At 39.8% G+C, this 16,430-nt stretch overlaps 1 protein-coding gene across 4 annotated transcripts in view; it reads left to right on the top strand.

Annotated features, from left to right (window-relative positions):
• The window catches only part of NFIA (nuclear factor I A), a 360,963-nt gene that overhangs the window by 227,766 nt on the left and 116,767 nt on the right, over nt 1-16,430 (top strand). For all 4 annotated transcript variants that reach the window (XM_028106853.2, XM_028106852.2, XM_088022399.1 and 1 more), the window contains exon 4: nt 11,250-11,324. In XM_028106853.2, the coding sequence (XP_027962654.1) occupies nt 11,250-11,324 (75 nt within the window). The remainder of the gene's footprint in view (nt 1-11,249; nt 11,325-16,430) is intronic.

Raw genomic sequence — 16,430 nt, 5'->3', positions numbered from 1 at the left:
GTCACCCATGGCTGCTACAGTTAAAAGGTTATGCTGATTTCTGTTGTCAAATATTGGCCCTTTTCTCTTCACAATCACTCCCATTCTACTTTTTTTTTAACAAGAAAAATCCAGCCTAGAATTGTATTACATGACTTTAAAGTCTTAAAAGTGTTTCTCCATTGTGCTAACATGACATGGCCCGAACAGTGTAATTCATTCTGTTATACTCACAAAGAATTTTCTGGTACTTCTAAAATACTTTGTGTTTGTGCTAAGCCAGCAAACTTCAAAGTATAGTGGCCCACACGATTTGTGGCCTGCTGTAGTATCTGCAGAAATGTATAATATAGAGTCTATAATTTAATAAACGCTGTGAATTATGGCATCAGTAATTAAGTAATTGCCGGATAAGAGAACAAGAATTGCACGAAGCAAATTACTTTTTAAAAAGATGAGAGCTCTTTGTATTTTGTGGTTCTAAATATTAACTAATTTTATTATGTATTTGGAAAATGACATCTACCTGTTTGTAATTTTCTTTTGCTTTTTGTAGTCTTGGACAAGGAATTGCAAGGAGTCTTTTAGAATACATTGCTTCAACTAGTCGATGATTTCCTTTCCAAGCTTGGTGAACCAACATCAGTGTCTTAAAATTAGCACATGGTCCCTGGTCGTCTTCTTTCCTTGTCATTGCATGTGTCCTCAGGTGCTTTAGCATGCAGGGCTCTCTGTAATGTTTCACAGCCATGTGAATTAAACCTAAAAATGAAGAACAGGACAATGCACATTAAGGTTTTTTTGCTATTTTACATCCATAATCCAGGGTAGCCTTCGGGTGATCCAGTTTCATGTCTGTTTCAATTAAGGTAATCAGTTTCCGATGCATTCAGAGAACAAATTTCCTTATTTTTTCTCCAGTATGTGTAAGAGTTCATAAACAGAAACTGAAGCTACTACAAATAGTTTGATCTATTTGTAGATTACCAGTTATTACTGTCCAAGTTTAGAGAAAACTTTGATTCAGAACGTAAAAACAATAAAGTTGCTTAAAAAAAACCCACTAGTTCAAAACCAGGTTAATTAAAAAAATCCTTTAAAAAAAGTACTTCTAAGTCCATTAAAAAACAACAAAATTAATCTTAAAATATTTATAAAATATTAACTTTATTATGCCAATGATACTGGAATTTACTTTTGCTAACATGAAGCAAAATTTTCTCTTTTTTTTTAAGTTTTTTTAATGGTGCTTCAGAAAAACATTCTGTAAAGCAAGTGTTCCTCTGTTCTTGTACATAACTAATTTTTAATTGGGTCCACTTGCAAAGTATCTATTTCTGCTTATGCGAGCCCTTATAAATGTATGATTCTAAATGTTTAGGGACAGTGGGGAAATTAATTTGTTGACATGACAAAACTATGAAAGAAAGAATATTTAGCCTAGAGGAGAGAAAATTAGGGGCCGAGGGACTATCTTCAAATACTTGAAATGTAGTGAAATAGAAGAAAGATTAGATTTTTCTGGCCTGTTCCAGAGGATAAAATTGAGGTAAAGAAGAGAAGTTACAGGAAGGCAAGCATATTAAATGAATTATTATTTTTAAAATCAGCCTTCATTACTTTATTAAAATCCTTTGTTACAACACAATGATGATTACTGTTACTGATGATCTTTAAGATCTCTTCGCTTCCCGTTCATTCCATGTTGCCGTGCATTCAATGTTTCTAAACATGCAAATAAGTAAAAATCGTTTTTCACTTTTTATTTAGATGTTTTGCTATCTGTTAGACATCATCCTTTAATTAAGTGCTTAATCCTTGTAACTCAAACTCATAAACCCTCTTTATGTGAAGTCATTGAGCAAATTTAATTTAATGAAATACTACTCTTCCCTTACTAAGTGCAGGAATTGGTGAAAAGATGTGATAAGGCCTTTGGGTTAGACTGAATAAATCAAGTCTCTGGTATTATATATGATGGATAAACATGCAATAACATTTATTATGTAAAGTGAACTAAATGAACCTGTGTTCTAATCCTAAATTCTGCCACTAGCTGTGTGACCTTAAGCAAGTCACTTAACCTCTCTGAGCATAAGCTTCCTTTTCTATAAAATCAGACTATTGCCAACTACACAGAGTTGCAGCAGGAATTAAGAGCTAATATGTCCAAAGTGCATAGCACAGTGCCAAACACATAAATGCCAGATAAAGGAAAGCTACACTTTTGATGAAAATCAGTACTATCTAGAGAGGTTCTGGGGATACATTTTTCAGATAAGTAGCCTACCTTTACAACACCTGTTACAGGCTTGATCCATTTTCCTAATGTAGATGTGTTAGAATGATTGCAAATAAAGATGTGGAGTGTCCTTGGGCCTTGCATGAAAGTGTGAATTAGCTCGAAGAGTTCAGATTCTACTTCCCCCTCAGCACATTGGTGTGTAAGCCAAATGGGGAAAATAGGAAAAGGAGCAGAACAATCTATATAAAGAATGATATTTACCAGAAACAGGTGGTATCTTTGTCAAGTTATTTGGGAAATCGTGAGTTAAATGATATTAAGAAACTTTGGGGCGCCTGGGTGGTTCAGTCGGTTAAGCGTCAGACTCCCTGCTCAGCGGAGAGCCTGCTTCTCCCTTTACCCCTCCCCCCAACATGTGTGCACGCTCTCTCTCTCTCTCTCTCTCTCTTTTGCTCTCTCATGCTCTTTCTCATGCTCTCTCTCTCTCAAATAAATAAATAAAATCTTTAAAAATTTTAAAGAAATAATATTAAGAAACTTCATTTATTACGGGAACTCTCAGAGGCTTTTACGTGTAAATATTTCTTACTGTTCTCCAAGGGTGGTTGTGATGGTGTTTTCTGAATTTATTTTACTATGGAAATCTGTATTTTACATATATTTGTATCTTTGTTTTTATTTATTTGTTGTGGGGCGTTTGGGGGGACTATTGTAGATAACACATTTTGGGAAGCACTGATAAGAATTCTAATGTGGAGGAGAGAGAGAGCATATCAAAATTTGGAGAACAGCAAGTGAGACATCTTGGCTGCCACATATAGGGTGTATATTTAGGAGGTATTGGAAATACACCTTAAACGCTGGAAAGGTGTACTAGAGGACAGATTTTGAAGGGCTTTAGCTACCTAGCAAAGAATAAGCTTAATTCTCAAAGAAATCATGAAATACTCATGGCTTTTTTTTTATCAGACAAAAGACACCGACCATCCATCCATTCTCTCCCTACCATGCTAGTAGATTAACGTGGAAAGAAAATGCCTAGCAAGCATCACAAATTTGTGTGCCTATAGGGGCCTTATAGATCATTACATAAATGAAATATAATAAAGACTATTGGGGAGTGTGGCACATTTTTAAGTTCATGTCCAGTTTAAAAACATCCATATGTAAAAAAAAAAAAAAAGAGTACTGTGCCAGCCAAGCAAAATATGTTGGCAGACTGGAATTGGCCTTTGGGCTGCTAATTCGTGACATTTTAGATTCTGAAGAGAAAGGTTGGCACTTACGTTGGTTAAGGTAAGTAATAGGCTGCTGTCACAAAGAGACAGAAAAAAAATGCAGTGGTTTAAGTACACTAAAATCTCGTTTTCTTTTTGGTAATTCTTGCAGATGAGCAGGCTAAGTTGGCAGGGTAGTTCTTCACACTGTCATTGACGGTCCCACGCTCCCTCTGTCCGACTACTCTGCCATCCCATGGGCACGGTCTTTGTCTTCATGGTAGAAACTGTTCTAGTTCATAAAAAGAGGAAGAAGAGTGGCTAGGGCAGGAACTTCTTTTCAGGAAGGTTGGGTAGAAGTTGACCATATCACTTCCATCCACTCCTGAAAGAGGCTAGGAATTCTGGTCTGCAGCTGTCAATCATGGATACGTACGGACAACCAGCAGACTTGGCACAGGACCTTGCGGTAGTCTCCATGATAGTCTTTCCCAGAAAGGTCTTATAAAAAGACCCGATCTTAGATAAATACATTACTGGAAATCTTGGTGTAAACATCTTTCTTAACTGAGAATGTCTTGTCCCCCCCCCCCAGGAATAAAGACCTTGTGCTATTTTTTTCTGAATCCCCAGGGCCTAAGACTGTGCTTGCCACATAATAGGCACCCAATAAGTATTTGATGAATGAAAGCAGTAGACCAAATATTGACTTTATGGATATGGCAGAACAAACAAACTAAAAACACAGATTAGGTACCTGTATGGAATAATAAATACCTGAGCAGGGCAGGGAAATTTGGGGCAACAAAGAAAGGAATCAATATAGTACATAAGTCCCATGACGCATACTTCTAAAATCGCTTCTTGACTCATCCTCCTTTTCAGCTAAGACTACATTATTCCCCTACTGGAGACCATTCCTTGATGTGTTGTGATAAACCAGGATCACAATAACCATAGTACAAATGCATTTATAAAACGCTTCTCATCTGAGAATCTAAAAACACCTCTTTCATATTGTTAGTTGACAAATACCATTTCTTTGTTTTACAAATTCTCAGGCACAACTTTCTAGATATAGAAGGATTTTAGCCTGATTGCCAGTCCAGCAATGTATGTCAGTCTTTTGATGTTTACTGTAAGCAGGCTACCGAATGAAACTCCACCATTGTAAAGATTAATCACACAAATAGAACATCTATGTTATTTTTATTGCTACTACATTCTTCAGTAGCTGTCCGAATTTTTGGCATTTGTTGTAATAGGAATTATTCTAAAAATAAATAATACCTCATTATCAATGAATGACAGAATAAATACTCAATGTATAGTCATCAAAAATGGGACCAAAATTTTAGAATATGGGCTTAATGGACCACCCCATCTTTTAAAAACCTGTTTTCTAAGATACCCCAAATTAAGAGGACAGAAGTAAGGCATCCCTGGAGGTAAGCTAATAATAATTTCCCTTGTGCTTTAGAGGGCTACTAAATCTGGGTATCTCAAGTCACTCAAATGGATCACTAATAAATATTTATTACACACCTAGACCAAGTGATTGTGCTGGGCTCTGTGGACAGTGTAAAATGATGAGATCCAACCATGCCGGTGCTGGGTTTGTTGTCGGGGGCAGAGCTCAGATAGATAAACAAAGAACTCCCACGTAAGGTAGAAAGACGTAGACAAGTAGAGCAGAAGTTCTACTCAACAGTATTGACTGAGCACACAGTATTGACCGTGGGGAAAGGGAAAAATGAAGGAGCCACATTCCCTTTCCTCAGGTGGCGCATACACCAATGGGGGAGTTTGCGCAAGGAGAAATTAAAATTCCAGGGCGGAGCAGTGTGGTTAGGGTAGACTTTTCTTTAGAAGGATGAGCATGTAAATTCTGTGAGAGCAGTGTCCTCAGGACTTAGCACAGAGCCTGCACATCCCAAGCAGGCTCCAATACTTATGGAATATAAGTGCATGAGAACAAGGGTCCCCTTCTCCTTTTGAGTAGCCCAGACACACAGGCATGGGAAAGCCTGGTCATTGGCTTGTCTTTTCCTGGTGATGGAACCTTATTTACCAAGGGGAGAATAGAACAGAGATGCATTCTTTTTGATGAAATGACCTGTGTGTTGCAGTTTGTCTGCATCCTGATGAGCCAGATGAGATTTGATCATTTAGAGCTGAGAGCCCTTTGCTATCCCAACAGGACAAACAGAAATACCATCTAGTGTGTCAGTGTACCTCCTCGAATACGTTCTCTGCCTCATGGACACTCAAAATTCCTCTCAAGGCCAACCCTCTGGATGGTTTGTCCCAAGCTGTTACTCCCCCTCCACCTCTGAACAGTTCTGCATGTTTACCTGTCTCTCTGCAAATCGAACTTTTTTTCCTTCCCTGCTTGTTAAGGTAGATAGATGTTCAGTCCCTTCGTGAGATGAGATTTGGTTCCCATATAATGGCATTTTCCATAATAACTGCTGATATCATTGAGGTAAAGAGAACTGCTTTTCCTAACCATGCATGAAAGAATTTGGCTTTTTATATTTCTGCCTTTCTTAGAAAGCCTCATCTCCCCACTGAGTACAACGGACTCCAAGGTATTGAAATCTGTACCCTAATTGGGAATTCACTGAACATGATTTCAATGAATGAACTTTTTTAGCCATTTTATATAAAATGAGAAAGGATCTGCTCCTCCTTTCGAGCTATGATACAGTTGCTCCTGAACAGTAGTTCAGAATGCACTCATTTCTGAGAGACTATTAAAAATGTAAATCTTGGGACCTTTCAGGGACATTTAATCAGCTTTCCAACTGAGGATCTTTTAATGTGAACATCGAAGTTCAGAATTACTAAAATTGACCTTTTTATTTTCTTTTCCATTTTTCTCTCATCTTGCAATAAAGTAGAACACCCAGATTAGTGTTATTTCCCTGAAAGTCATTTTTATGATTTGGTCTGTGTTAGCGAGAATGAAATATTAATCTGCTCAACTTTGCTTAGTAATTACATTAGACGTGTCACTTTTTCCATCATTTCTTAAGTTTCATTTCTCATTGCTTTCTTCCTCTAGAGTTCACCAGTGGGTTTCCAAATAATTGGTGAAGGAACAAAACCAGCTTCATAATCCCTTAAAGTTACATGGAGTGTTTACCTGTACCTTTCCCCAGGGACACATCACAGATGAGGTGGTCACATCAGGACTTGTGAAATCATTCTACTTTTTATTTTAATTTTTCTGATTATTGTACAGTCACATATAGTCCACCCTCTAAATTACACGCATTCTACTAAAATCAGCCTGAGGGAGCAGGTTGCGCAGAGGACAAGGAGGATCCAATCATGATTTTTTGCAGCGACTTTCTCAGGATCACACAAGATCCTAGTTTAAGCTTGGGACTAGACTCTTTTTTTTTGGCCCCTTATGTCCACTAAATCGTGCTGCCCTTTTAATTCTGTTTTAACTCAGTCCCCCAACATAGGAATCACAATCACAACAATAGGACAACCCCTCAGGCATTTCTCATCAGAGAACCTGATGTCACCTTCTTGATTGGAAGCTCCATCCTAAATGGATTGACTCTTCAGCCCTTGTCCTGTTTAGTCTGGAGGGACTATTTGGATTGTTCAGTTTAATAGTTTTCAGATGTACATTGGTTCCATTTTAGTTCAAACTATATTGCTAGAGATGAGAGAGAAAGAGACAAAGATAAAGTTCTGTCAACATTTCTATAAAAAGGAAAATAAACATCCTTAAGCCCAAATTGGGTTGTGTTCCCTCTGAGACACCCCTGGAGTGCTTATTCTCTACCAGGCACTGTGTTAGGACCTGGAGGCACAGAAGATGTTCTTTCTCAAAGGGCTCACAGTCTAATGTGAGAAAAAGACAAAATTACAGTTCAGTGTGCTGGGTCCTAGATTAGAGATATACTCCGTACACCTGGTCAGTACTGAGAAAAAAAAGGAGTCTTTGCCAGTGGTGCAGGTAACCAGGAAAGGCTTTTGTTAGAATGACAACAAAGCTGAGTCCTAAAGGACAAGTAGGAGGTTGGCCAAGCAAAGAGCCAGAAGGACAGAGACCTTCCAGGAAGAGGGAACAGTGTGGGGAGAGGAATGAACCAGACCATGGTGAAGCAAGTATTCCCTTAGGCCCACGGGGTAGGGCCAGAAGAGAGAGAGAAGAGATTTTTTTTTAAAACAAATGAGTGGGAATACCTGGTTGGCTCAGTCGGTTGGGTGTCTGCCTTCAGCTCAGGTCATGATCTCAGGGTCCTGGGATCAGGGCTTGCCTTGGGCTCCTTGCTCATCAGGGAGCCTGCTTCTCTCTCTGCCTGCTTCCCCCTCTGCCTGCTGCTCCCCCCTCTTTGTGCTCTCTCTCTATCTCTGACAAATAAATAAATAAAATCTTTAAAAAAAAATGAGCATAGAGAGGAAAATAGAGGTTGTCAAGGTTGTATGCCATGTGATGGAATTTTTGCTACTCCCTGTGCTCTCTGTGGGCCTCTTGCAAGATTTCTGACAGGGCAGTGAGCTCTGAACACATTGGATTTATTTCAGATTCTCCAGCATCTCATTCTTTCCTACCCCAGGGCCTTTGCACATGCTAATCCCACTGCTTAAAGAGCTCTTTCCCCTTGTTCTCCTGGCTCTCTCCTTTGTATCTCTCAGATGTCAGCTCTTAAGAGAGACCTTCACTAACCACCCTTTCTAAAGTGTTTCCTAGTTATTTTCCTCATTTCATTTATACCGTTTATAATTTTTAAAATAATTTATGTGTTCAGCTATCTCTAATCCTAGACTGTAAATTCCCTGAATGTGGGAGCTGTATCTTGAACCCCTAGCACAATGCCTGGCTCATGGTAGGTGCTCAATAAATATTTGTTGAATAAATGAATGAGCCTTCAGATTTGCTTGTTAGTGAGACAGCTCTGGCTGTAGAGTAGACAGTAGACTATGGAGAAGCCAGGACTGACAATAGAGAACATAGTTAGGAGGCTGCCCCATCAGACTGGTAAGAATTGGGAAGAGCCTGAGCCGCAGACTTGGGGAGGGAAGGCAGGGGAGGGGGAATGGAGATGTACTTGAAGTCAAGAAATAGTATATATATAGAGAGAGATATAATAAAAAGAAATAGTAAAAAATGGAATCAGTGAGGATTAGTTGGATGTGGGTTTTTGTAAGAAGCAGGAGTTAGGGATGGCACCAAAACATAGAAAACAAGATAGTGGTGGATGGTTCACTGAAGTAGGGAATTCCAAAGCATCAGAACAGGCTTGGGGAGGAAAAGAACATTGAACACGTTGGCACTGGACACGTTGGTTCTGAGGATACCCATGGCTATCTGGGTAGAAAATATCCAATAAACATTTTGAGAGAGCTCTTGGCAAAAGACAGAGATCTGGGAGTCATTGGCCTATAGAGTCATCCATTCACTCATTCAACAAGTATTCTCTAACTAACTGCTTTGTCCCAGGCGTTAAATACAGTGGTGAATGAAACAAACGTTATTCTAGTTTTCACAAATATCAGAGTCAAGACTGGTAACTGATATCGTGGAAGCAGAGGAAGTAACTAGGTAATTTGTGCTATTGAGCACAAACCCGGGAGAAACTACATCTAAGAGGTGGAGAGAAGAGAAGAGGCAATCCAGAGGTGATATTGGAATGAATGCTTGCAGGTGTTTCCCCCTCCCGAGTCCTTGCGCCACACTAAACTTAATTTTCAAGATACAGTGCTTGCTTTTTCCGTGGCACGAGTGAAGTGCATGTGTTCACATTCACTCTGTACAGACATTCTTGTGAAGTTGTCCTTAAAGTAAGGAATTTCAAAGGTTGGAACTGAAGCAAGTATCAGCCCGCAAGCAAGAGCCACAGACAGCAATGAACAAGAGCTGGACATCAACCCTGAGTTTCCCATTCAACCCTGCGTTTCCTTGCTCTCGCTAGATGTGTTTAAGTCAAACTTCATGTACATTGTGGTTGGATTTCACTTGTTATAGTCTGTGGGATTAATGTGATGTCAACATCACAATAGGAAGAGATGTTATAGTCCATTTTGCCAAGACCACTTTAGAGAATTTTTATTTATTTGCTTATTTTTATTTCTCAGCTCTTTTTATCTAAGAGACAACACCTCAGGCGCTTACCAAATTAAAGTCAGCTGAAGACCTGGGTGGGGGTTGTTTCGAGAGGTGAAATTTCTTAAGCATGTCTTCAAATGAAAGTTTGCCATTTTACTTTTAAAAAGCAATTTATAGGGGCACCTGGGTGTCTCAGGCGGTTAAGCGTCTGCCTTCGGCTCAGGGCATGATCCCAGGGTCCTGGGATCGAGTTCTGCATACAGCTCCTTGCTCAGTGGGGTGCCTGCTTCTCCCTCCGCCTGCTGCCCCCCCCCCCCCCCCGGCTTGTGCACTCTCTCTGACAAAGAAATAAAATCTTTTTTAGAAAGCAATTTATAGTTACTGCATGTTCTAAAAATTAGAGCTGTTTTATCTAAAATAGCATATTGTGTTTGATATAAAAATTAACTGAAAAAATATTTTAAATTCAACAAAAAAATCTTTCTTAATTCTAATGCAACCAGAAAAAGAATAATTTGTCGGTACCTTTATAATTCTCCAAAACATAGTGATTTGATGCATGTGTTTATGTGCGTGACATTTAATGAATCTATTGGTGTGTAAACTATACCATAGGTAAATTTGCCTCTTCTTGGTAGTGGGCAAAATCTATTTTTTGTCAATAACATAAATCTTACTTGCGGGCTGTTTGTTATATATTCATATTGACCTGTTTTCTTATGTTGCATTTCTTAAAAGTATGTTTCTTATTTCAAAGGACAATTATTTTAAAAATCCCTTCGGCGAGCTTCTCCTTTGGCCCTGATTTTAAAGGAGGTGATTATGCTAACCCTAAAGACACATCTCAACTAGATTTTATCTATCTGAGACTCAGAATCAGAAAACTTGAGAAGCAGAGAAGGAAACAACATATCCTAAATTATGTATTCCTTGCTATTTATAAGTTTTATGTTCCTGAATGTACTATAAAAATAAACAAGCAAATGATAAGAGATTGTAATAGCAGATATCTTAAAGGAATTAATTATATCCAGCAAAAACAAAGCAGATGCAAAATCAAAGACTGTCATGTCGAACGATTGGTTCATTGTCTTTTCTCAAAAAAGAAAAAAAAAAGACTCAACCCACCCACTCACAAAAAAACCCTCTTGTTCTCAAAACAAATCTAAATTTTTATTTGTGCTCAAAAGAATTTGTTTTCATGTTTCAGGGTTGAGGCTTGCCTTTACTGGTTTGGCTTTTTCAAGATTTCACCCTGTGGTGCCTCTAAAAATGAAGAGAACATCTTTAAATCTTGTTTGATCTGAATGGATGGAGAGCTAATCCTGATCAGATGTTTCTTTAGAGAAAAATGTTGAAAAACTGTTCTGGAATTTAGGTACCCTGGCTGATTCCTAGGTAGGCTGTTTTCAGCCCAGCTGTTAAGGTCTCGGAGGTCAGCCAAGGTAACCATTTATTTTAAATCTTCTTTTGTTTCAGATTTCCTGTTGAGTTTTTTTTTTTTTAAACCATTTCAGAAATCACCCAGTTGTGTCAGAGCTTTCCATAGCCCCCAGATTCAAACCAGAAAACCAGCTATGTAACGAAATGACTGTCCCCGCCCACGTCAGCTCTAATAGAGCAGAGTAGGAAATTAGACATTGCCCTTTTTAATCACAATGAAACTAATATTTAGAATTCTGTTGTCAGATGTCTTCTGTTTATGACGCTGTTTCTTTTGTTTTTGTTTCCCCAGGACATTTGGGCTTCCAAGACAGTTTTGTCACATCAGGTGTTTTTAGTGTGACTGAGCTCGTAAGAGTGTCACAGAGTAAGTATAATTTTGCTTTGATTTGGTACAGATTTGTCTTGGGTTTGTGCTGTCTGCCTCGGCCTCCAAGAGACATAAATAGCTTTCAGAATCCCTTTTCCATTTACCCATTGGAAGAATTTCGCCACGCAGTTTATTTGACAGCCAAGAATTTAAATCAGGAAAAATTAAATATCATTTTAATGTGAGACACAGGGAAAGAACTGAAATCCTGACTGTCTCACATATTCCCTACTTTATAGTGTGAACCTGGTTGAAAAAATTTCTGAGGCTTCCCTGGTTTCTAAGAAATTCTGCATTTTAAAAGAATTTGTTTGTGACCTTTAAAGAATGCTAATGCCCTCAGGCTGAGTGACACAGTACGGCGTGATCATTATCTGCTTGTCAATAATCACCAACAACAATGAATTAAGAGTACCTGTCACCACCCTGTTGCATTGATCAGAGGAGTCATTGATTGTATTTTTGCTATGACATAATACAGACAGTCCAAGGAGAAGGTATAGGATTCTCCCCTCCTCTCTCCCTCAGTCTCTCTGTCTCTTTCTCTCTGTCACACACACACACACACACTCTTACTCTTGCCTTCCCTCAAAAACATCTTTTTTTTTTTATTTAAATGCATACCTGCAATGAGTATAGTGTTGTGGGTGCCAACAAGAAGAGGAAAATATAAGTAGAAAATATTAAAATTTTACTTTTTATTCTCCTCCTACTTCAAAAGACTGCTTTACATTGTTAACATTGGTATCAAGCTGCATCAAATCCTTTCTGGAATGAGGTGGAGTAAAAATTAATATTTTCATTTCAATTTCATACCCCCCATTCACTGCATTACAGTATTGCAAGATTGACTGAGTACACCAGTCCATCTCTGACAAGATGTCGGGTCAAGCAAGCCAAGCCATCCCAATCTCACAGGCTCAGATTCTGTCTATTCTTATTTCTTAAAGCTGGAAGACTATTAAGAATCCAGAAAGTGGGATATAAGATGGAAGCAGAGGATCTGGAGTCTGAGGGCTAGACAAAAAAATCTAATGACTGTTGAGCATTCACTATCTGCCAGACACTATGCTATGTTTTCATGTATGTTGCATAAATTATCTTTGCAATAAACTTGTCAGATAAGTAATTACTCTCATTTTTTACAAATGAGTTAAATTGTGGGTCTATTTATGTCATTTACCCAAAGTCAAACAGTGGGTAAATAGTTGAAGCTAAGTCTGTGTAATGCTAGAAAATGTCCTCTTACACGGGCCCAAGGGGACTTGAAGAAATGTACAATGTGGGACAAGACAGGGAAAGTAGGGGGAAGTAACTATGAGTGTGGGAATTCTGGGAGCCGGGATCCTTGGTTGATGCTGGGGTGTTCTAGTGTTAGGGAGGCGGAACCATAAGGGATGAGGCATTAGGAGCAGGAGGGTGTGAGTTGGAATGGAGAAGTTCCTGCCATGTTATCAAATGTGCTTAAAGTACCAATCAGTGAAGAAGAGACGAGACGGCCTTGTTCTATCCCCAGGATATATGCTGCCTGCCCTCGCACAGCTAACTAGCCAGTCATTTACCATGATCAAATAATGCATTTATAGATTTAAAAAAATTTTTTTCACTTTGTAAAACTTTTAAAAAGGATCGCTATCCCACATTTTTCTTGTCATTTTAATAGTAAAATGATATAGATGATATATATATATATATGTACATATATATGTCATAATGGCATTACAGGGAAATACGCCATTGAGCCCTTACTAAACATAGCCTTCAAGAGTGAGAAGAAGATCCTTTTAGCTCTAACATTGGAGCACCAGACTGTTTTATTCTACCCTGGCTGCTGTAATGCTTATATTTTGTCTTTATTACCATCAGTGTGTCCCAAGGCCTGGGTGTTGTAGAGAAGGCCCATGCTGCTCAGGACCATCCCCAGAATCATGTCCCTCTTCCACTTTCCATATGTCTCTTTAAGATCTTATATCCCAAGGCCTATCAGTTCCAAGCTAGATTAGACCTCCATTCAGTCTACATAGCATGGTTGCCAAGCGAATTCTAAACCTGCCTTCAAGACTGCCAGAGGGTATGGGCAGACCACAGATTGAATTTGCAGAGGGACCTGGTTTTGTTTCCTGTCCCCATTTCGGGGGTTATGTTGCTGATGTCTGGCATCGTGAGCGTCCTTCGGCCCTTGAATGCTTTTTGATTCTGCACACTGCTGTGTAATCGCTGTAGGACCCACTGACACATGGCCTCGTGCTGACTAAAACTGTTTGGCAAGAGTGGGACTGGGCTGTGTCAGCTAAATCATGGCTTCAAGCCAAACTGCTGGCCAGAGCCCCCCTCCCTCTTGCAGATCTTTAATCCAGGTTTGTCAGGGTACATGTCACAAGAAAACCTCGGCTGCTGGGGTAAGGATCCAGCCCCCAGCTCAGGTCTCCTCACCCACACACCTTTCCGAAAGACTGAACACTCAAGCTGCAGGAGGAGTCAAAATCCTTAACTATTTCTTGCAGCCCTGCCCCCTTCCCCGAGTTGGAAGAGCTCAATGTCCATGTTAGAGGTGCAGTGGATACTTTTTACAAATGAGTGGGGCTGGGGGGGTGCATTCTACAACCTTGAAGTAGAAATAAGCTAACTGGCACATAAGTTGATTAAATGCATAATGTTAGCCCTGTTAGCACAATACTAATATGAAAAATTACAGTAGCTAGCATTTATTAAGCATATACTATGTATCAGGCACTGTGCTAGTCACTTTGTAAACATAACCTCATTCAGTCCTTCTACGGGTGCTGTTATTGTCCCTTTTTACAGATGAAGGAGACTGTGATGCTCAAAGAGGTTAAAAGAAACTTGCTCTTTTTACTTTGTTGTGTTTGGCTAGCTGACTGCAGACATTTTTGTCATGACCTCTCCTATAACTGCATTACAGAGCTAAACAGAATCCAAAGATTATGTGCTTTAATTAAAAATCATTTCTTGTTAGAGTTGATAAACTTTTATATTATTAATCTGTGCATTAAAAAAAGGTTAAAGCTATTTTCATATTAACCAAAACAACTAAAATACTTAATTAAATGTTTTCCCCCTGGGTTTGTCTTCAGTTATGATTTTTTTAATGAATAGGCTTTATTTTTTTTTAGAGCAATTTTAGGTTCTCAGTTTTAGGCTAACAAAAAGTACAGGATTTTACTGTTACACTCCCCCCCCCAGTACAGTTTCCTCTATTTATTAACCTCTTTTGTTAATGTGGTACATTTGTTACAAGAAGTTTACATTAGGGTTCATCCTTTGCCTTGTAGGTTCTGTGTATTGACAAATGTATCCATTATTGCAGTGCCTTATAGAACAGTCTCACTTCCTGAAAAATCACCTGCACTGCAGCCAGTCATCTGCCCACTCCCCCGAATTATTACTCATTCTATGAAGAGTTCAGCCTTTATCTGGATGTTTTTAATGGCCTCGGTGTCTTTCAATTTCTTCCACTCTGTTGCACATTTCTTCTTAACCCCCTCTTATTTATCTCAGCCCCACCCAGTTCCCCCAGTCACACTTATGACCACATGTATGGCCTGGAAATATCAAACTAATGGAGACCGTAGTTTGAACATTTTCCCTCTTCCTGAATCTTTAGCATGCAATTTGAAAATTTGCTAATATAAATATTTACTTTCCTCGGGTTTCCAGTTAGTTTCTGTTTTTCGCTTTCCTCCTTTTAAATTTAATAGAGGAGGGAGGTGCGATTTCAGCACTTCCTCATGAGGATTCACTGAAATCACTATGTGCTAAGTTTGTTGTTTATAATCGTGTTACTACAGGGTGGCAATGGCAGAGAAACTCCAGAGAAAGCTGCTGGCTTAGCTTCACACGTTCAGAGGTGAGGGTCAGGCGGCAAGGTTGCTCCTCATTAAATTATACTGATCAGATGCATGGAGCTGTTAGAATCAGGGGCTCCTGCTGCAGTCTCACTAATTTCCCTCTCACCCTTGCCTCCTGCCTACCTTACCTTTTCATTTTTTTGCATTATCTAGAGTCTACGAAAGGCAAGAAAGGAGAGGTCTGTCTCTCTTCGCCACAAAGCCCTGCAGCCTAAGAGTAGATGTCTGGGGGCGCGCCTCCTACCTTTCCCACCCTGTGACAGGGCCATCTGAAAGTCCTTGTCGTTATTTATTACTTTGTTCCAGGAGAGGGTCGGGAAGGGGGAATACAGACCACTAGACACGGTGCCAGAGGGAAAGAGAGGTCTTCTGTGCTCCGGGGGAGGGGGTTTCCAAGTGCTAACAATGCGGTTCAGAATCACTAAAGTTGTGTTAGCATGATACTATGAGGAAAAAAGACAGGAACCATCTGTTGGAAGGGTTCTTACATGATGCTGCATTTTCAAACAAAGCCTCCAAGAAGCATTTTCAGATGGGTCTCTTTCCTATGAAGCCGCCACAAAGAGAGCCCACTCGACCGGCTGCTAAATGACCCCGCTTCGATGGTCGTCACTCCTGCTTATTTTGCACTGGTGTTTTCCTCAAAGTGTGTGCTTTGAGGCTGCCAAATATCCTTCCTGGGATGAACCCAGAAAAATCCTCCCGAAAAATCCACTACTTCTGCCCATTTCCTTCTAAAGTGCTGACTGTTTTACTTGAAGTTGGTGGGGTGACTCTGAAACCTTAAATACTTCACTGGGAAAGAGGAAAACCGCAAATACACACATGGGCCATTGTGACTCTGGCCTGGCGGGTTCTAATTTTCGAGCAGTGGTTTGTACACCCGAGCGGGCTGCAAGGGTTAAGTAAACTTCGTGGCTAGGGATGACTTCATGGCCCTGGAATTTTGAAAAGCCAGGGTTCCCAGTATACTGTTGCCAGCCTTAGCGTCTTTGGGTGTAAAAACCACTCTCAGTTACCCAGACTGAATTTTTGGTTCCCGTTGCCCTGCTGCAGAATCTAGTAAATCCAGCAGCTGAACTGTCCTGGCTCTGCCACAAAGCCGGGTTGCTGGGTGGCTACAGGATTCCCGAATTGTTTGTCATGGGGGGCGGGGGGGAGTGAGTGGAGCCAGGCGTCTGCCTCAGCCTGGCATGAGGTGGCACCCTAGTGGCTGTTTTCTGCCTTAGACATG

Source organism: Eumetopias jubatus, unplaced genomic scaffold (genome assembly GCF_037043125.1).
Source record: "Eumetopias jubatus isolate StellerSeaLion01/CBP00866 unplaced genomic scaffold, mEumJub1_p1.0 scaffold_4, whole genome shotgun sequence".
Lineage (NCBI taxonomy): Eukaryota > Metazoa > Chordata > Mammalia > Carnivora > Otariidae > Eumetopias > Eumetopias jubatus.
This window is presented reverse-complemented; position numbering and strand designations above follow the sequence as displayed.